Source organism: Toxotes jaculatrix, chromosome 9 (assembly GCF_017976425.1).
Source record: "Toxotes jaculatrix isolate fToxJac2 chromosome 9, fToxJac2.pri, whole genome shotgun sequence".
NCBI classification, from domain to species: Eukaryota; Metazoa; Chordata; class Actinopteri; family Toxotidae; genus Toxotes; species Toxotes jaculatrix.
Window position 1 is genome coordinate 20254331 of NC_054402.1, and position 23279 is coordinate 20277609.

General features: G+C 41.4%; 1 protein-coding gene across 1 annotated transcript in view; it reads left to right on the plus strand.

The window, feature by feature from the left end:
* igsf11 (immunoglobulin superfamily member 11) overlaps positions 1 to 23279 on the plus strand; it is a 94668-nt gene that overhangs the window by 56368 nt on the left and 15021 nt on the right. The window contains exon 3 of the mRNA XM_041047369.1: positions 21767 to 21930. Coding sequence (XP_040903303.1) covers positions 21767 to 21930 — 164 coding nt within the window. The remainder of the gene's footprint in view (positions 1 to 21766; positions 21931 to 23279) is intronic.

The window sequence follows — 23279 nt, forward strand, 5'->3', positions numbered from 1 at the left end:
ACTATATTCTTCTCTGCTATTAAAACTCATATAGCAACCCCCCGCTATCATTCTTCTTCAACCCCTAATAATCTATTGTGATCATATTCAGATGAGTCTATGCAAATATTTCCATCAAGGGCCCCATATGAAATTTTCTTCACTTTATCCATTCCAAGGTTAGCAATCAAATTAGCTTATAGGGCTGCCAATGCCCTGTGCAATATGTGTGAATTAAACATATATTAAAATATAGATGTGACAAGATAGATATGCATTTCTCTCTCTCCCCTCATAAGAAATATCAGCCCGACAAATTTTCACTGCCCGGGAAGTGGGGGGATGTGATGTGATCCATTTGAGGAATCGAAAGTTCTTCAAATATCGTTAAAGATGAACGTATGAATCATTCATAATGTGAGCCTCTCTGAGCATGATGGGTGCCTCATCTCTCCCTCTATCTCCCCACCCCTCTCTGTCACTAATTCACTCATTCCCCCCCGTTTTCTCTGCCTCCATTTCTCAAACCCATACACACACACACACACACACACACACACACTAGAGGAAGGCCATCTCATTTCCCCCTCTTTTCTGTTTTATTTTCAGTTTATTTTCTGATTTATTTATTGCTAAGAAAGTCTGGAAGTCATTCAGCTATTCAGCAGCTAGAATGACTGTTATCTATGCTGGTACCACAGATGGGGAAAGTAAATGCGAGATAAATTGCTGCACTCTCTCTCTCTCTGTAACAATAGTCTGGCAAACTATCCTTTTGCTCTCTCAGACACACACTCACTGCAAAAATGTAGCTCTGAATGTCGCTGAATGACTTTGAGAGAGGACCGACCCCGATCAGGGTTCTGATCCAGATAAAGTCTACTCTGCTTGGCCTTTTATGTTTGGTGTGTAACCCACATTGTCCTGTATCTGCAGTTCCATGTTGGCAATGATGCTGATGAATAGAATAACAGTTTTAAGGTAATATCACATAGGACATCCATGTATATAAGAAGATGCCTACTCATGGGTAAGAGAAAAGATTTCCCCTTAGGATTTTCTTTTTTGTTTTTCTGTTTTATCTTGAAAAAGAAATCTTGAAATCAGTGAGACTATCTGATTAAATTAATGTTACTAAACTAAGAGCTACCCTAGTGATGAAATATTTTTCACTTACATATTATTCCAAAGCCTGCATCTCCACCCACCTCAGCCCCTGGATCAGTGGCCAACATACCAAAACACAAATACTCACAAGCTGTTAAAACACAAAACCAAAACAAACACATATGCAAAAATGAATTTTAATAAAGATAAAAAACAAAACAAAACAAAAGAAAAAAACATAAAGACAAATACTACTATGATGCTGCAACACTGATTATCACTTACAGGCACTGAATTATATTTCTTGTAGTATGGACATTATTATAGTAGTCCAGGAACAGTTGCCATACTTTGTGTCATTTATTCACTGAGACCTAACTTCAGGTGAAACATCACTTCATCAAACCAGCAGCTATATGTAGGGGAGGGCTAGATTTTCTTTGTGAAAAGTCACTAGAAGGCAACTCTGGTCTCCAGAGAGATTCAAGTCACTATGAGCCATGCCCAAAACTGCCAAACTTGTGCCTGGGTCTAGACATGCATGAAGAAGAATGTTTCATTAACCTTGGCTGGAAGCTGATTTATACTTGATCCAAGGGGGGTGAGGCCTCTTTATGAGTACAGTCCTCTAATTGGTTGGTAGGAGTGTGAAAAGGAAATGCAGGAAAGTTTTTTTTTTGTTGCTTTTCTTTAATGTGGGACTGAGCAATATTGAATTTTCTGTCAATCTGGGTAAAAGACATAAAATACTACCTTTGAACAGGTTCTTAAAATTTTGATTTTTGAGATGGTTCACAGGAAATTTCCATCTGCCAGCTTAAAACAACACTGATTAAAACTAACAAACAAACATCTAAACTTGAATCCAAATCAAGTTCTGTCTGAGCCCCCCCCCCCCCCCCCACTGGGGAACCATTGAGGTCAGATATGTGAAAAAAAGATATTACTGATTGGACCCCCTGCTGAGTCACCTTTTTCAGGTCAGCAGGTATTTTCAAAAGGAGAATGGAGGTTGTGTCTGTAAGTGTATGTTCACAGATTCTTGTGTGCTCATGAAAGTGCATGCACAATTTGTGTGGGGGAGAGTGACAGAGAGCGGTGCAGAGAGGTTTGTAAAAAAGACATGTCAGTACAGCCAGAGAGGCAGGCAGGCAGGAGACAAAAACGAGAAAACCAAATGACATCCATCACTGAAAGAGAACCTGTAATAGTCATGTTGGGAAATCCTCCGGAGGTTTTTGGAGTAAAAGCGCAGAAAGCTCGAACTGAAGATGGACTGCTATGTTCTAGTGTTATGAGCAGCAACGACTGAGGAGAAATATTGCTGCAAGTGCGCGTAAATATTTGACTTGTGTCCACATCTGACAAAGTCACTCTTACTTTCTCTTTGAGAGTGAGGGGAACTAATGGTAGCCCTTGTATGCTTTTTATTCCCTTAAGAGGTCATGATGTAGGGGGGAAAAGAATCCTTGCGGGATCATGCGTGTGAAGTGCAATGAGGCAGTATGTTTTCTGCAACGGACAAAAAATATTCTGAGGATTTGTCCCTTGCACTCCGTATCATCCCGAGATCTTCAGAGAGACCATGTGCACCGTGCCAGATCGGTGTTGCATGATTCAGTATATGGATAAACTTAATCCCTTTTATCCATATGTTACAAGGCTACAGCATGAAACTATATATTGCCCTCACAATCTGTTTCACCCTGTATCTTCAGGATGTCGAATGCAGAGCACAGTGAAAAATGACATTGACTTACACGAATATAAATGCGATTACACATGCAATATTTACTGTATCTCTCAAATCTTGTGCTAGTCGAGTGGCATATAGTGCAACTCATTTTTCTCTGAAGTGGTTTGACTTCAGGATACAACACTTGCGTGATAGTTAATATATGGGTTAGTGGAGGTATCTTTAACATATGAATTTATGTCTCATTAATAATCCAACACAAAAACATTAACAAACTCTCTCATGTCAGGCTCTACCTGACATCTTGCTCCATCTTTAAATCTATTAATGTGAATGATGTATGATGTGAAAAGGTCACAAAAAGTTCAGCACTCAAACACACACCTTACATCACAATGGATAATGTTTTCCACATCCATATAGTTTGACATGACAGAGTGAGCTGATACTGCTATGTTCATGGTCCAAACATTTGTTTGTTTGTTGTGTTTGTTGTGTTTATTTGTGCGTTTCCTCCATCACCAGGAGGCAGGAGGTTTATTAGAACAGCTGGAGTCTGCCTCTGATGTAGCACTAAACTTTAAATTACAGACTTTCCTACCCACATGCACTCATGTGTATGTGTGTGTGTGTGTTTGTGTGTGTGTGTTTGTGTGTGTGTGTGTATGTGAGAGAAAGAGTGTGTGATTTGGTGAGGGTCTGCACAATTTGACATGCGGATTAAACACATGTGAGCACTAACCTGCATATGTGTGGCATAATGCCATAATCTATAGCTCTGTGTATGAAACTTTGGCCTGCATGTGTGAGCGGGTGTGTGCGTTTCCTCCCATATGGTCCAGGTAGCACGAGGAGGCATTCCATTGCCAACACACATACAGACAAGCTCACTCCGGTGGATGACCGCACGTTTCTACGGATGATTAGATTACGTAAGAAAACATTGCAGAGCCCTAATAGTTGGTAAACCCAGATTACGCAGGATTATCATCCCTTTTGCTCCGCCTCTGTTCTCCCACCGTGTGTGTGTGTGTTTGTGTGTCAGTGTATGGGGAGAGTGGATGACAGGGGGATGAAAAAGGAGGAGAAGGAGGGGGGGGAAAGGGGCAATGCGCGTGGGGCGGGGTGTGGGGTGGGGGGTTGGTGGTTGAATGATGCTGCAAACACCAGAGCCAGATGGGACAGAACCCCTAAGCAGCTTAGAGTCACAGTAATCATGCAGGCTAAGTTGCCATCAATGGTGTATGTGCATATTTGTGTGTGTGTGTTGTGTAGATGTGCGTCCATGCATGTGTATAGTACCTTATACTGGCGGCCCACAGACGCATGCTCGAGCACAAATGCTGACATCACAGAATGTGAAGAAGAGAGTGAATAAGAGATGGAGAAAACATTCTCATGCAATCAAGATATTAGAGGAGACAGGGAGAGAGTGGGAGGGAGAAGCTGCAAGTGGAGAGAGTGTGTCAGTGATGTAGGAAGAGATAATGGATACGAGCAGGTCAAAAAGGTGGTATTATTTCATCCCCGTGCCAATGAGATATTACAGAAACAATGGAGTGGGAAGTGACAGTGTGTATGTCACGCTACACGGATATCTGCTTCGGGGGATCGGGAATCAATAGCCCCCTGTCAAAAGCAATCAGCTTTGAATTTCTGTATCAAATTGATCAGTGAGGGTCAGCAAAGCAAAAATAATATCCACTGATTTTCGTGTATTCAGAAAGAACAAAGATGGTAATACAGTGAGAGCCTTTAAAATATGCACATGTATGATGCATAAACACACAAAGAACACTCATGTCTTTTCAAAGCATTTCTGTTGTGTTCCTCCCTGCACAGTGAAAGAAGAGATGGCTTTAAAACTACAGAAAAAAAAAAGCAAACTGTAAAACCCAGGAGAGAAGCTTGCACGAATGTATTTACCTACATGAATATTCAATAATGGGGCTGCAGCACTTCACAAAGAGAAGTAATCACTGATTTATTTATTAGTGTTTTTGACACGCTATGCAATTATGCCACTGCAGGCTGTTAGGCTGCTCTCTGCCCTGCCCTAAAGCTGTGTGTATGTGTGTTTCTGTGTGTGTGAGATGGCGGTGTTTGAGTTTTTAGCTCTGTTATTGATTTAAATGGATCAATCGTGATGATTGTTCTGGTGCAGGCATAATAATAGTGACCAATGAGTGATGGATAAATGATATGCATGCTTTCAACTGTGTGCAAATTTCTCACTTTGTTTCATTTTTAGCAGCAAGCCTCTCCAAAGGAATCAGTCATCATTAGTTTACGAGCTTCTTAGCTCCAATTGTTTCATTCAAATGCTAAAATCAGATGCTGCTCTCGCTCTGTATCTCTCACCTCGCACTGTGCTTTACTTTTCACTGTATCCCCCACTTCTTTCTCTCTCTCTCCTCTCTCCAGAGAAGAGGGTGATGACAGCTAGTCCCGCTCTCTGCTCATTGAACATTCAGCTTTGCTTTTGATGGCATTAATTTGAATGTAAATGATGCCGTGATGGAAAAGCTTTCATTGGACCCAACGTAAAATTTCACAGTGATGCCACCCGCGCTACCTCCTGAAGTCTGAGCTGGTCCACAGAGAGGGAGAGAAAAACAAAACGCTACAACAGTGTGGAGCTATTACTTTCTCTGAAGCCATTAACAGCTGCAGAACATAATGAAATTACATTGTCACTCAGTGGATTTAGTCAATGACTTGATCAATAAATGTCTTAATTCTTAATTTGTAATTTTAACTCCACAGCAATGGGGGTCATTTGTGTCATGACTTATTGCTCCTAAGGGAGGGGGAGGGCTCAGAGAGTGGTATGCATTTTGTGCCACTGATTTGCTAATTTACATGTATGTAATGTATGTATGCATGTATGTAATGTAATATGTTGAGCTGAAGGCAAATGTAAAATTAAACACAAATGAGAGAAGAAGTCAACAAAACTAGGAATAAGACTGAGAGAGCAAAGTGTATTCTTAAAAAGCGGAGGTTGACTTCTTGCCTGTGTATGTTAAAGTTAAGAAGACGAAAAAAGCAAGTGTGTGAAACCGGTAAAAATGTGGGTCTTTGAATAAATGAAGTAACAGGTGGAGATACTTGCCTACAGTATTGAAGCGTGTCCTCAATTCCAAAAGAATGAGGCTCATCTTTGTATTTGTTCACAAAACAAAAAAAGGAATACTTATAACAGTAGTTATGGTCCCATTTTTGTTTGTGTCATTTAGACAACATCAGTCCAGCATTAAGAATGACAGAGGGGGCATTTGGAACAATGTGACTGTGGATCTGTGTACTGGCTGAGTCCAGGTTACACAATGTGCACCTCACCAAACTAAAGCTCAAAGATGGGCTCTATTTTAGCTTTGATTTTGGAGTTTGTCAGCTTTTTTTATGTACTATAAGTGGGAAACCATGTAGGGCTCATTTTTGAAAAAGATCTCACCTGCATTATGTTTGGCCTTTAATGCATCCTCCTCTCCTCTCAGGTTTCTCTCTTCATTCACTCAGCTTCATGTCATGTCATTGTGCCATCTCAGTCCATTCTTCCTGCCTAATTCAGCTCTTTCTGTGCTTGTGCTTCACTCCTCACCCCCTTCATTTGTCATGTCTTCTCTTTTGCTGTCTTTCTCTTACCACAAAAAAACACCTCCTATTCTCCCACCCTTAACACATCTATTACTAATAAAACTGTTACTAATAAAATAAACAAAAACATTAACATAAAGTCACTTTCTAGTGAAAACTGTGTAGCCATGTGAACGTATGCTAGAGAACATTAAAACAAAGAAATAAAATAAGTTAAAAATGCATTGTAAAAAACAGAAGTATGTTTATCTGATAGACAAAGGAGACTACACCCCCACCCATGCATTTATACTCCTCTGAGTCTATGTTAGTCCCATTTAAGATCATATAGATATATTATTTATATTTGCCAATATCTAAACTCGACCCCTCTCCCACCAATCACTGTATTTTATTAGGCAGCTCTAGCTTCCTTCACATTCTGAGGTCTAACATGACATTCACCATTCCGCCTCTTTTGCACCATCATTGATTTCCAGTCTCCTCCTGATGCGAGCCTTCGGCCCGTTCACCCCTAGCATCATACATCACCCTACATTAAGGCTTCACCTTTTATATCTCTCCCCTTATATCATTGTATCCCTTACAGACACCTCTGCCTTTACGGCTCTCTCAGCCCCTCTGATTTCACAGTGATGCCTCTCTGAATTGCCACTTATCTTCTCCTGTGAGAAACAGTTATATTTTTGAAGATATTTCTTAGTATGGGAGAGGGTTTTAAAGATTTATCAGCCTTTTCGATCATGCGAGCATCCGCCTTCCTTGAATCTTCCTCTTTCAACTATTGGGCCTGGGTGTGAATCAGTCAAGATGTCACTTTGGTGCTTTGTAAATCCTGCTCCTCTCTTCTGACTTTCCTTAGATGGAGGTATAAGAATCTCATAATATCTTTTGGAAATCTTATGCGTACACTGTTCTCTCCGGGGCTCTTTGAGACAGGAATAGACTGATGAAGTGTGTGACTGCCTCCACAGTAATTATGTGATGAATGCGTTCATTCTGTGTGTAGCCCCGAGCAGCGAATAGCGCAACTGATTATTGAGGGGTGTGTTCTATGTATGTGTGTGTGTGTATGTGTATGTGTGTAACTTGTACGAAGACATGAGAATAGATAGACTGAAACAAAGAATCTCAAAGAAAGAGGACGGCGTGTGTGTTATTAACGCTCCTCCACTCTGCTGAACTTACACCAAAAACTGCTGTCTCAATGAATGAATCATAGCGGGTTACCATGTACAAAAACTTTTAGCAATCTGGCACCCACCTCGGCTCACACTCATGAAAGTGTTGTTAGCCAAGAGATAGTCCATTTAGTGCCACACCCCACGCCACTGTGTCATTTTCAGCCACACATTCAGAAATATTGACCAAGCTGCCAGTTTGCCATTTCTATGACAGCACGATTTCTCTGTGCTTTGAGTGAAACGTTAAGGCTAACACATCAAGCCTTCAACATTTTAAACCCCCTTAGATGGATGTTAAGCTCCATTAATAATACCACGTTCTCGCAGTCCAGCTCATATGGATTTTCCTTCACAGAGGGGATATAGTGCGAGAGGCAGAGAGTGAAAGAGGTAGAGAAACAGAGCTGGAGAGATGGATCACTGAAGGATAATGTACAACAGCTCCCATATCTAGCCCCTGAACAGACCTACATTACTGTAAGCCTCCATGGGCTGGAATGTAGAACACATACAGTGTCTGTGCTGGTGGGAAGGTACAAAAAATACTGGGTAGTTGTGTTTTAGTGTCACATCCAGCCCTGGGAGATCTATTTATTATTCTTCCCAATATAGAGTTGTGGAATGTAACTAAGCACATTTATTCAGTTGCAATGCTTTCAGATATAGAGTAGTGGGTTGTCCACTAATCTCAGGGTTGGCAGTTAACCATGTGCCACACTGATGGTCAGGAAAAGGAAAATTGTAAAACGCTTTGAATGAAGCCACTACATAAATGTAGTGCATTTACTCTTTACTTCTATTCATTGACATCATAATGGAATATATTGTACTTTTTAGTCCATTTATCCGACAACTGCAGTTATTATTTTTAATTGTTGCAGATTAAAATTTGACATACAAATTAATGTAAGACACAGGTTCCTTCTTAAAGACAGGGCTCCAGGATTAGGTAACAATACAGGAGTCACTATAAGGCCCTCATCTTTTTATTTTTGTCACTGTCTGGTGAAAACCACATATTTCCAGTTTTAGTAATTATGAAGATAAATTAAAAAAATAAAACAAAAACAAAAAAAACCCCCAAGAGTCAGAAAGTGGAAAACAAGCCTATTTGTCGTAGCTCACGAAAAGTTGACATTTAGATGATGCATTGTTTCCACTGGACAGTGACATTGGGCTTTAGTGGTGCATATTACCCAACAAATGTACAATTTATCAAATGACACAGTGAAAATGCAACTTAAACATTAATGCATCTGTAATAATCTAAAGTATGATACTATATCACAGACAGCAGCAATTCCACTATATAATAAACAGTACTTTAAAAACGTTTTGCTGATGCTGCTGCATTTTTACTTACAGGAAGTAACATGTTGAAGGACTTATTACACTGTTGTCTTGGTGCTTTTATGTAAGTAAAGTACTTCTCCCACCAATGCTAATTTAACAAGGCTCTCATACAGTTTGTATACAAGACTCACATGACCACACTTACACACAAACATGGACACTCGCACACACACACACAAACAGTCTGTCTCTGAGGCCCAGAACCGGCTCACTGCCTGTCAGTCAGGCCCTGAGGAGTCTCTGTGGACCTTCGCACACATAGAGATGTGCAGAAAAGATCAATGAGCTTGCGTTTATCGAGCAACATATACCCCCCTCCCTTCCTCGCACACACAAGCACACACCTCCACCCCATCCCCAACAACCAAGTCTCTGACCTGAACCTCGACAGCCGACGTAGTGAAGGTATTGATTTCCTCATATTAACGCAGCCTTCATGAAAAGCCTCAGGCAGCGAAGGAGAAGAGAGAAGAGGAGGGAATGTAGGAGAGGAGGAAGGGAAGAAAAGGAAGGAACTGGAGAAGATAAGAGGAGATAGTCGAGAGGAGGAGGGCAGGAAGAAGGAGTTTAAAGCAATGCCTGGTTCCTCTGATACTGTACATCGTGCTCAAAAAGATTCACATGCCAGATATAAGCAAGGCCTAAACTTCAGTACATGCTCTGGCCTTTGAAATGTTAAAAAGCAAAATGAAGAGCTTGAACTGTTCGTGCTGAAGTTCTATGTGATATGGTCTGACATGTGTGGTTCACATGGTCTTCAGAGGAGGTGGAAGGATGGTAGTTTCCAGTGGTAACAAAGCAAAGAATATGAATTGGATGCAAAGGATTTTTTTCTTGCTATTCTACCCGTTTTTTCCTCCCAGTCTTGACTGGCTGTTTGCCTAAGGTTCTACAGTCTCTTGGAATTGGGATGGTGTGGGTAGATACTGATGGAGGTGGACACATATACATTCACCAGGTGTTTATTTTCATTTGCCAGCAAAGAGCTCATGGGTAGGATGTCCTCTAATGTGCACAAGCCAGTGAAGATGCCTCTTTATGAGATATGGATAGACAGTGGAACAGTGTGTTATGCCTCAGGAGTGGTTTGAGATGGTTTGAAACCACCATCATGACTGCAATGAATCCATGATGACCAAAGGCTCTGCTGTCAGTGAAGAAGCCAACAACCTGCCTTTAAACTCCACAGGTGTTTGAGTGGCATATTCAAAAGATTTTGGGGGAATATCACTGCAAAAAGGTGACTATGCTTGTTTTAAGCTACAGTTTATCCCCTGAGTTTTGTTAAGGCTTCATAAAACCTTATTTTCTTATTTGCCCATTGTACATGCATCCCTTAGCCAGGAAATCATGGAGCTCACATCAATATAATGCTTGACTTGATAAAATGGCACCCTCTCATTTACTACCTTTGTCAGGTAAAGATTGTTGCTAAGAAGTAAACTGTTATGTAATCAGTATTTGAGCCCAGTCTGGTGTGGATAGAGGAATGCAGTCGTGTCGGGGTGTTTAAAACATTAGTGTGTTTGGAGGTGGAGTGGAGTTGTCCGCTATGCCTAATGGGCAGCACGTGCGGCTCCTCATTCATCAGCTGTTACTCTCTTCTGCCTTCCTTCCCTTGCGCTGTCTCTCACGCTTTTTTCCCTTTTTTCATACACACACTCATTTTCACTCATTTTCTCTTTTCATTGCAAACTCTCTCTTTGTGGAGGAGGATAGGAGGCGTGTTTGCCAGCCATATGGCAGTGCCAGGGGCGTCCGGAGCAGATGTGCTCGGCTTTGGGGCTCTGCTCCATCAAGCACATGCATACACACACACATGCGAGCACACACACATACACACAAACACACACACACACACACAGTGGCTTACACAGCGCCTGTTACCGAGGAAGAGGTCACTGACTGACAACAGCATTATCTAACTCCCAAAGTGCAGCCACACTGGCTGCAGGAGTGACAAGAGCTACAATGAGGAACTTCTCAGATCTCAAAGGGACTTTATATTAAAGTCAATGAGTGCCTCAATAAAAAATGTTATTGTGCGTTTTATAGTCAGTGAGTAGCAATGCTGTGTTTCTATCTTGAAGCTGTGATTCCAGTTGTAATGTACATAGTTAACCATCTATGCATAAAAGCAAAAAAGTAACATGGAAACCCATGCATATATCAAAGATTAGCCCTAAAACATACAAACAAAAGAAAAAAACATTACATTTGTGATGTTTATAGGTCAACAGGATGTCAGAAAAGTGAAGGAGGTGGCATAATAATTACATGTCTGATACACCATTTACAACTCAGACATTTTAGGTATAAGTGTACAGCTGTTCAGAGAGCTGGTTTTGACTGATCACTGAGAAAACTTCCCCTCAGTGATCCTAGTTTTGTGCTTTTGACTTCTTCGTTTCTTTGCTGTCTGGGAAAGAGCCCTCTTTGCCTGAAGAGCGCCGACTCAGCGTGTTTGTGTTGATTTTTTTTTTTTTTTGAGACGTTTTTTGCTGAATAGTAGAAGAGCGATGGAGGTGTGTGTGTCCTCGTGTATGTGTGTGTTACAGTACAGCAAAGTTTCCTCTGAATGAAATGGCATGTAAATTTGACCAGTGTGCAGAATAAGAATGTAGGCTGGTTCCCAGTGTTTGCTGAGCCAGCGTTTGACCTACATCAAACATCCACAAGCAGAATAAGTTAGAAAGCATCACCATGCTGGTCAACACCTATGCACAAGCTCACATCAAAGGGTTCGTGCAAATAAGACCAAAACTCTTCAAGCTGAAGCACTGTTTTGAGTTTTTCCCAAATTACCATTTCAAATGTACTTCAGCTTATTATTTACATCTGATTAGTAGAAGTACATCAGAGCTGGTTGAGACAGAAATCAAAGCCGAACGAAGCAGTTCAATAATGACCGGTGTATGGTGTGTTCTTAAATGTCACTGATGTTGTTTGATGTCCATATATGGGCATTCCAATTTGGTGGTATCAGCTCTGACATAATATCATACATTAATGCTTCCAGTAACAAAGGGTATAAATAGGATTACATGCAAAATCATTTTGTGATGCAAGGGGGAGGCTGAGCTTAGCTATTATTGGAAATGCTCATGCATTGTCAGTCATGTAATGAAACAGTATAATATAATCTGAGTTTTAAAATGACTTTGCTTATGTGGGTATTTGCCGCTACAAAATGCCATCCATATGTCAGTGCACTATTCATCCCAAGTGCTTATTTACAGAAAACGGAAATTGGAAAAGTCTATTTTGAAAAAAGAAAAGAAAAGAAAAATCCATGTCAGCCCATCCCCTGCTCTATTCCTAGATCAACTGAAACAATTAATCAAAAGATGACTGTGCTGATCTATAAATGGTGTCACTAAATGAGGTAGCAGAGAAAACAAAAAGATTTTTAAATGAGATGAAAATGGCTTTTTGAAGGGGATCAATAGTTGTTGTTATTTCTTCTCTAAATAACAACATGCATCACTTGGCTGGTCGTATGTCACGGTGGAGTCAGCTGAGAGCAGCTGTCCACGGGGAGATCACAAACCTTTGTGACAAAAAAGTTGTGTGTGTGTGTGAGACAGCTGGTGACGGGCAGTCCTTTCAAATATAGCACAACTTTGTTGGGACTGATACTACACTTGCGTGTAAAGTGTGTGTGTGTGTATGAATATGTTTTAATTCTTAGTTTAAAATTCAAAGTAGAGCCTTTTTTGTAGGAAACTGCAGGCTATGCTCAACTGAGAAAAATATTTATTTTTAATAATCACACAAAAACCCTTATCTATATAACTGCCCCGAGTAATCATTTTTGACAGCTAAAAACCTCATGTATGTATTCATCATACATTTATGTGTATTTGGCCAGACAGTAGCTCCCTACCATTCACATCTTACACTGTTCACTGTTCTGTGCTGTATAGCTACTATATATTGTGCTATATAGCTCCCTTATAAACACTCTTACTGTATCATCACCGCAGCAGATCCAGGATGCAATCAGCTTAGTCAGATTTGAGGTCAGACAACAACAAGAACAACAATGTGAGTGTGCAGCAGGGTGCTCCTATAACAGAGAACGTCCCTTTCTGAAAATACTGGTTAAAGAAAGATAATGGTAAAGATCCAGCTTTATTATTCCTACTAAATCTATTTTGCCAGTGCTTCTCTTAACTTTGTATCTGCTCAAAATAAACCTATATCAAATATCTGAACTACAAACTTTTTCTTAAACCAATTAAAAATATCTGAAATCTACTGTGGTATAGTACTTTATTCCCCCACAGTCTCAGCCTCTCTCTCTGCTTCCCTCTGATAGTACTCATCAGTGACACTGAGTTGAGCGAGGGTTCATCCTGAAGGTGAGCCACACAGGGACTCAACCAGACGATAAATCATAATGGGCCCTTATTGCTGGAGAACTGTACTGACCAAATCACCTGCAGAACCATTGCTGCTCCCAAGTGGCCCGGCCAGTGTTGGTGGGCTTAAAATCACTGTCTTCATTTGGAGAGCTACGGTAAAGAGAGAGGGGTGAAGAAAGCGCAAGAGATAGGGAGGGATGAAACCAGGCAGAATGAGTGGGAAAAGAAACAAAGAAAAGAACAAAGAGGAGTAAGTCAATGTAGAGAGAGAGAGCAGTCTCTGCCTTCAAGCCAATTACTAACTAAGGGGCATCAGACAAGGTTACCTTAGGCTAAATGCTAGTTCCAGGAATAGTCCTCTAGTATTATCAGCTGGCTGATGCTGCGTGGCTCTGGCTGGCTGACTGAGAAGCTTAGACTGCATTTGTGTTAACCTGTGCCGTGCAGACAGCGTAGAGAGTGCCAGGAGTCTGGCCTTACCTGCAGACATGCAGGAAAGAGATGGAAACACAATACAACTGTTCAGGGCCCAGTGCTGCAACATCTGTAGAGAAATTTAATTTCCATACCAGTTTATATTGGGGTTTCTTTGCTTTTATTTAATGGTAAAAGACCTAATGCAATTTATGACTCATCCGGTTGCTCTGATCCACATCAACTAAAGGCACTTCTTTGTGGGGGTGCTGCAATTTTTACACCCTTTACCTTACTAAACCTTACCTCTATGCTATCTATACCTACACACCAGACATGAAGGTGCACCTTTCTGCTTCATTTGCACATCTTTGGCAGAACCAGGCCATTGTCACCCAGTTAAAAGGGACTTGAGAGTGGCAGCTGCCAAATAGCAAAACAGAGCTCCTTGCCAATCATGTCATCTTACTGGCAGATCAGTATGCTTGCCAGGATGTTAGATTTACGTGCAGACACTGTGACAGGTTTGCCAAACATGCAAGTCTGCCAGGGAGCGGAGTTACTACACACAGAGATGGCATGAAGGTTGTGAGGTGGCTGGTGGCTGACGGGAACGGAGTCTATTTCTTTGGGGAAATCCAGGTCTGCTTCCTCAGCTGTCATTTGAAACAACATACAGGGCAACATGTGCTGGCAATTTGAAAAACAGCATGTCCTTGTTTTTTTGTTGTTTTTTTTTTGGCTGTATGTAGTACAAAAAAGGATGGGGGCAATGTTTTAGATTAGAGCTGTACATTTGTGATTAGTGTACTCCACTCAAGTTGGTACTTGATGTTTTTGGTCATTGTGTGTGTGTGTGTGTGTGTGTGTGTTTGTGTAGTTGTGTCCAGGGCTGCATGTGCAGAGCCATCTGTTTGCTGCTTTAGCAGTAGTCTTCCAGTGCCCAGGCTTATCTGTGCACGAGGGCAGTGGCCTACTTCAACCTTCTGCTCACTCAGTGCACAACAGCCGAGCACACTAGTTTGGTTGATCACCCGTCAGCTTGTTCACAGTAACTTTCCCCCAGTTCATTTGCATTAGCAATTAGTCTTGGGCTTGTGACTCAGAAAATATTCCTTGTTACGTGTTATTCGTTTCAAAATAATTTTTATTTTCTACTTTTTGGGAACAATAATCAAACACTTCCAATAATGTTTGTTCAGACTCTAATATTTGCACAATTTCAGTTGCATCCTTGACTTGACATCCTTACATGCTTAACTTGTACATATTTGCACAAGTCAAACTGTATTGCTCAGAGTGGGGGTTTTTTGTTATAAAATGCATTAACTACAAAGTTTGGACAATACTGCATGTTTGAGTGTTGGGTGGCAGGCTAATTGTGCAGAAAATTTACGGCAGTCAGCTGCATCATCTCAAACAAGCTGTCTCATGAGGAGCCAGTGGGGACGTGCTGCTACTCATGTGATGCATGCTTGTTTGTGTACAGCGAAATACCAGACTAAGGAGAGTATATCATTTATGTATTAAAAATAAGAGGTGGAAAAACTTTAACACCTGGTTTGTTATCGTCGCAACTCAAAACGCCGCCAGTATTCTTGAGCATGAATCACAGTTTCTTTGAAGCATCCATTTCTGCCCTCTAAATTTAATATCTTTCCAATGCAACGCAGAGTAATCTAATTAAGGTTTAGCTAAATTGAGAATGAATGCTAGTCCGTTCAAATACAAATGTGACAGACTCTCCATTCATGATTGTGAGACTGTTTGTAAACGAGGCTTTAAGCAGAGTGACTGATGCTACATGCCGTGGCTTGTATGTGGGCTATGAGGCCTTGCGTTTATAGTAGTAGAGCATTAGAAGCACAGTAAGCTGGACTAGTCAGACTCAGTGCAGTTTAGAGGAGAGTATTAAGCTATGTAGGCTAGTCAGTGTGTCCTGTTCAGGAGTTAGCCGATGTGACTAATAGGTCAACTAGGATGGGCAGGGCAAGGGATGAGGGGGAGGATGAGCAAAAGATTTTTAAGGCTCTTTCATTGGATGAGGGTTTTCTGGATGGGCTGAGGAGGGAAAAAAAAATGAGGAAAGGATAGTAAAGGAAAGGAAAGGAAAGCACAGGAAGGGAAGGAAGGAAACATAACCTGAGGAAGCACTGAGCCTTTGATATATCAGTTCATGGACTCGATAATTTTCATTATTGTCATTAGTAGTTTTGATCATGCAAATATAATGAAATATGCACAACCTTTGAACTAGGACAGTGCATGCAGGCAGAAGCTGAAGAGTTTTTTTCAGCTTTAGTTCACACGGTCCTGTTGGGAGTAGTATTTGTGTGCTCTGTACACAGCAGACAGGACCAACATGTGCTTCTTTGTGAAATATGAATGAGGACCTTTTATATTGTGGCCCCTATGGATTATGGTTATAAACAAGCCTGTCCTAAAGGTTGAGTTAGTTTACTCTGATGTGCTGCATCCTGCAGGCTTGCAGGCTTATGTAGAGAAAGTGAGTAAAAGGTTTATTGCAATCAGATGTAGCCTGGGCAGATAACAAAAACTTTAGATCAAAAAGATAGACTTCATAGCTTGCTTCACAAGCTTATAGGAATAGATCTACATTTTGGAAAATGCACAGAATGTGCCCAAATGTGGCCTTTAAGAAAGGATCAATAGAATTTCCTGGTCAAACTCCACTGAAGCTAGCAAAGCACATTAAGAAATTAAATAACCTTTGAGGATGAAGAATGAGTTGGTTTGTGACTTTATTTTTGCCTCAGCAGTGCTTTGAGCATGGTGCTTGATGAGTTGCTCTTGAGCAGCTGGGTACGCAACTATGCCACCTGAGTTTCACACGGATGTCTTTGCTCGCTTGTTGGTTCACCCTGGTGCCTCACGGGCAACAGCAACATCACAGGCTCCGCTACATACACGAACACAGCTCATCATGAAGCCCCTGGGCCTTCTGCAAGAGAGTGGGACACACAGCTTCATTTGTGTGTGGGCACAGGTGTCGGTGCACTTCAATCCACGTCTAGAATGTGTTCATGCTTGTGTTTAATTTCATGGTACCATTATTTTTTTGTCCTTGCAGTAGAATCACTTCTAGTGTGCAGGTTAAAGAACTAAAGCAATCACAATTGGCATTGAAGTCCGAAGAGAAATTCTAAAAGGTTGCAGATTAAACATGAAATGTGATCAGAGCTGCCAACTGTCACGCCTGAAGCGGGAGATATGCGATTTTCTGCTCAATCTCTCATCGCTCCCTCGTACTCTTCTGCTCTCACTCCTTAAGAGGTCTTACGCTTGGAGAAAATGCAGCTGACAAAAGGTGGATATCAAGCTCGAAACTGACCGACTGTGATATTTCTGACTTAAATGTGAAAATTGGAGGATTGTCATGGAAAATGAGGTTTAAACCTAAAAACAGATATGGTAATAGATATGGAAATGGATATGATAATAGATATGGTAATTTGGTGTAAATTTGAGGTCAAAGTTGAAGAATTCAGACGTTCATTGCTGCCTGCAAAGAGGGAGAAACTTGGTTTAGTGTCAGAAAAAGAAGATTTATTTTACTTTTAAATATGTTACGTGTGTCCTGTTGTCTCTCTTAAGTCAGACTTTTAGCACCATCATCAATCATCTCACTTAAACAGTATGTATGTGTACGTGTGTGTGTGTCTCTGTGTCTCTGTGTGTGTCCCAGCCCACCCAGTGAAGCTGTGCCAGAGGCTCATCACATCACAGCATCAGGGGGCATCTGTTTGAAACTGAAATAAAAGTAAAGCCCATGAATAAAAGAGCCACATGAATAAAAGCACAGGATGCAAATGACTTGCCAAGCAGGGATTGTCTGTATGTACGTGTGTGTGTGTGGGTGGGTGGATGGGTGAGGAAGAGAGAGAAAGAGACAGAGAGTTAGAGTGAGTGAGAGAGTGGAAGTACTGTATTCACCCTGCATTTGTTCTCCATCCCATCATGGCTGCACCTTAACTTGACTGAGTGAGTAAGCACACACACACACACTTGAACTTGTATCTTTGTGAGGGCACTCATTGACATGATGCATTCCCTAGCCCCTTACCACAACCTTAACCATCACAACTAAATGCCAAACCCTAAACCCTACCCTAACCCTAACCTAAACTGGCCAAAATGACCTCACTCCATAAGGTCTATAACATAAACTGGCTCTCACGAAGATACAAGTAGTACAAGCACAAGTACACACAGACACACACAGATTTCCATGCTCTCTGAGGTGTATGGTTTTCTCATGCATTAATCAACAGCAGTTTTGACACTTGGCTCCTGAATGAGGAGAGAGAGCTGTTTTAACATAGCCACACTGTTGGTTCTCTCCTACACTCCATAAACACTGCTAGCACTGCCTGGGGTGACTTTATCAATTAGGTCTCTCTAGAAAACACAACTCCCCCCCTCCTTTTCTCTCATCCTTTCCTTGTTTTCTGTCCCTTCCTTCTCATGGTGCATCTTTCTCTTTTGCTATCTTTTTTCATCCTTGTCTATTACTGCTTAAACTCTCTGCCCAACGCTTTGCTACTGTCTCTGCTACGTCTTTTGTTACTTCCTCCCTCATTCTTTTGCTATTACTTCGTCCTTTCTACGCCTTACAAAACAGAGGGTCATCTTCCAAATTCTTAGTATCATATCATCTGTCTCTAGTCTATGATTAATTGTCAATGGTTAAAAGCCCTTTTAATGAAAATGCCATTACAACCTAATGAAATAAAACAGTTTCCCAACTGCCTGTAAAGATCATGGTTTGTTATCCAATCACTGACAGGCAATGCCAATCTTATCTTGACAGTGTTCCTGGTGGTTTTGGGAACACTGTCAAGATAAGATCGGCATTGCCAAAATAAAGTTGCTGTATTCAACATATTTTGATTTTAATCAGATGTCATAGACAGCTGAGTCAGTATGACTTGACTAAATTATCATAAAGTTTTTTTCTCAAAAGAGGATGTAAAAGTTATGGAAGTAACATCCCACAGTATGAAAAGTTTTATTAATTCCTTCAGTAATGTAATGAAGTGTAACAAATGCAGCATTTATAAACTGCAGGTACACATAACCGTGGGCAGTAAATGGTCAGCAGAGTAAGTTTTTGCAATTTCTATCAGTCAGGCTGGTCTGGGTCCTGCCGAGCTGTGCCTCGGGGCAGCTCAGGGCTGGAAGTGAGAGGAGGAGAGAACAAGATGCTTGTTGACAGAAAAATGAAGAGACTTGCATGGTAAACCCCAGTGAGATGGACAGCTCATTTACATCACACCTATGCACTTCAGCCTGGAGATAAGAAGAAGACTGCAAAACTCGGTGCTACACTCAGCCTTGGGCAAGAATAGTAAAGAAACATGTTGGAAAGGAACAAAACAAGGGAAGGCAGAAAGACAGCTACTGTACTAAAACCTGTCCTGTCTTTGAGACTATTACCCAAAATCCAAGTACTTTGTTCATATTGTATTCTGCTGGTGATTTGATAATGTAATTTAAACAGGCTCTTTTTCTTTGTAATATCATATCTGGGTGGCCATATTTGACGAGTGGCTCACCATTCATCCCTGACATCAAACCCTTTACAGTATGTACGCTAACAAAGCAGGTGTGTACCATCGCCAGTGGTGTGTCAGTGGGAATGGCTGAATGAGAGACAAAATTGCCAAACACTTTGTAAACTGGGTAAGGTAAAAAGATGCTATATAACTGCAGTCCATTTGCCATTTTACCATTTACTGGACATGCTTCATGAGCGGAGCTGAGGAGCTGAAGCAAAGCTTTGGCAGAAGTGTGTGCAATAATGAGGCAATGCCAAGCAATGGCTCAGTTTAGTTTGTGAGCAGTTGAGCTGTTCAAGTCTCTGTCTTTTACATGTGTCCCTAAAGGGCTACCATACATGTCACAGATGCCATACACTGATGAGTTTGAATGTGTGTGCATGGTAGTGGGTGGTATGTCATGTGTGTGTCTACGAGTCAAGAGGGCATGTGCGCATATGTGCATGTGGTACTATATGTGTGCATATGTTTGGTAGCATGTGTGTTTGTGTGCTTGTTTGTGATTTTGTGTGTGTGTGTACATGCCTGTGTGTGTGTGTGTGTGTGCGTGTGTGCGTGTGTGTTCTTCTTTGGTCTTGGGAGCTTACAGGCTCTGTACGCAGAGGTTCCCTAATCCAGTGTTTTGAAATGAGCCCTCCAGCTGTTGTGGGCTTGAGAGACTGCTGCCTTGGAGGAGGCTTAGAGATGATAAGATGCTCCTTCTATCTTCATTCCTCTAGGACGTTTCATTCTTTCTTTCTTACTTTCTTTCTTTCTTTCTTGCGTTTTCAGTCTTCTTCCATCTTTCTTCCTCCCTAAATCTATCATGTGGTCATAAGAATAAACACACATTCTGTTAAGGTTGTAACCTTTCGTTTGAACTTCCTCCTCTTTGCTATTAATCCTTCAGTAAGAACATACAGTAGATTGATTCTGTGCAGGAAGTGAACATTATGTACACAAAGGATAGAAGAAGATCAGATTAGATTGGTGACCTAAGAGTTTGTTACTGTATTTATAATGATGGTCGGAGATCATAGATGTCATAAGGGGTAATGGACGCTCATTAGCTGTATTGTGACGTACGTGCTGCGGAGACTGTCATGCTGCTTAATGTGCCGTCTTATTATTCAAACAATTGAGTTACAGTGATGAATCATACCACTGTAAGTGATATATATTGACGCTCCAGTGATATACAGTGCCTTTAATTGAAATCTTTTCAGTGAATACATGAATATTTTCCTGAATATATCTCTTATAAACCATAACTGAGGAGAGTGGCTCGAGAGCTGCCTATCTCCTTTGTACCAGCAGTGAGCCTGCAGGGCGTGTGGTGTCTGCCAGCAGAAGGGAAGCGTAGGAAGTCCAGCAGGTTTCTGATAGACAGAGAGGGAGCAACAGGCAGTCTGTCTGCTAGAATATGACGGTGGTAATGCAAAAACCCAAATTCGGCAGAAATGATCCCTGAAATTTGTAGTGCAGGGTGGTGATTGCGAGCACTTGACATCCGGCTTGACTCCTACATGCTACACAAATGACATGCTGGTGGTTTCTACTGTTGGTTTATGGCAAGATCATCATCTTACATTATCACTAACAAGGACGATTCACAGGACATGATCTATTATCTGTAATCATATCACTGCCATCCTCCTCCTCACCATGTTTAGATAAGATTACTTCCCACTGGGGTTTTTGGACATGGATACATGCTTGTGGGGGAGATCTAACTTAATTTAGACTGTAATGTCTTTAGCTGGTCTAGAAATAGGATGCAGCATGTACATATTTGTCTCTGTGGGTCTGTTAGAGCTGACAGTTGAGTCCAGATGAGGAAAACAGCTCCTGGTTCTTTAGTTCTTTAGAGCGGGCAGACCTTTGTTGCACGAGAGAACAAGCTATCATTGTTGCTTAGAACACTTTATGCGCACAGGAAGCAGAAAATTGTACTCAAAATAACCATTACTATCCCCACTTGTCGTGTTCATTTTGTATGTATTGATACAGGCTGCGTTCCCATGAAAGCAGCAGAAAGCAACTTGTTTTAGGAAATGAATAACTCAAGAGACAGCCTATCGCATTTCCCCATTTAACTATTACATATTTCATGTGATCCTTCACAGTGTGGTCTAGATGTTTGTTTAGCTGCTGAGAGCATTTCAAAAGAGGCTTGGTTCAAAAATCATGTTTGTTTTGCCATGAAGATGAAAAGGCAGCGCAGAGAAGACGCAGTGAGAGATTAAACATGATGTTTTGCTTTTAAAAATATTGTACGTTTAGGTGTAAATGGCAGAGGTTTTGCTCATTATTACTTGCATTTGCAGACCTACTTCTGTCTGACAATCCAGCTGTCTCTTACAAGCTGCAGAGATTTATAGGAGCGATTGCACAAGAGGCATTTGTTCTGCATTTAGATGCCCGCTCTGCTCTATTTGTTTACACCTACTGTAATGTGTTTATCTACCGTGTATCAAGACCCTAATCGCTGCCTCCTTCCTCCTGCAGTGTGTGTTCGGGCGCTGGATGTGACGGTGTCCCAGAGCAGTATCCAGGTGGCCCGCGGCCAAGCAGCCATCCTGCCCTGCTCTTTCACCACCAGCGCTGCCCTAAACAACCTCAACATCATCTGGATGGTGATACCACTGTCCAATGCCAACCAGCCAGAACAGGTACAGTGCACATCACATATGCGCTCACGGTCACGGAGCAGTCCCTTGGTTTTTCAACATAAATGCAGTCAGTCACTGCTATGTATTAAAGATGTGTTACAAAACATATTCTTGACATTTGGACCCAGCAGACAGAGTGCTGCAAAACACTTTGATAAGAATATTATTGTGATGGTTGTAATTATGTAGATATTTGCATGGTGTGTCAGTGAACAGCCAGAGCTGCTGTGCACTATTTTGAGACACACTGAGAAGTTTACTACTACCATTATACTAGATGTATGCATCTAACTTATGTTCTAATGCACCATTACTGTATATGCATCATGCGGATGGCTGTACTGCTTCCCAACACCAACCTTTCAGTCAAAGCAGGTACACAAGACTTTACTCTTGATCTGTACTAAGGTGTGCTCAGATGCAGCGTAAAGAGAATTTCAGAGCTTGCGCAAATGCATAGAAAATCAATGGAACAATCTCACAACAGGCAAATAGACACAGATTGAGGTAAGTGAATCAAGATGAGAACACATTTGTTCTAGTTTAAAAACTTGAAAACTGATAAATTAGCACAATGCATCCACAGAGAGGATCTCTGGGGCTTAAGGGACCTCCAGCGCAATTACATGACAGTAGTAGCTCTTGCTCATGGTGGCCATCACTAAAGAAAACCCATGCACACATGCTACATGTGTTTCCACATGTATGCCAAATATACCGTCGCTGTTGCAAGTGACTGCAAATCAATGTCACACAAATACAAAGACATAAAATTTCTCTTTCTGGTGCATCTGAACGCACCTTTGGCAAAATTAGTTATGTAGGACATAGATATTAGATGACTATAGTAATATAGACATAATAGTAAGCTTAAGGTGTGCCCATAGTCTTGATAACTCTATCACTTTCCAGGTTCTGTGGCACTTCTCTAGCTTTAAAACAAAGCTCATCTTACATTTGTGAAAAATGTTTGGGAACACTGGTCGCAGTTTAATTTGCACACAAAAACGCTGCACGATTTAGTCTTATTGGCACTAATTTTTTTCTCACTGACTTCTCACCATCGTCCCTTCCTGGCCTGCTACTCTTATTTTCTTTCTGTTTTTCCTCTCACCTTCCCTTCCTCCCCCTTCTCTCTCACACTCTTCCTCCCCCCTTGTGGACTTCTGTGATTCCATTTGAGTTGTTTAACATGCAGCTGCAGGCCGTACAAGCTCACCTGCCTCCCTTCACTTTGAACTCCGGCGCTGGTCGGCCGTCCAAATAATACAATCATCTTCCGCACTAATTATCTCACGCCCACGACAGGCTCTATATCGCAGCTGTTCTCACCACACACACACACACGC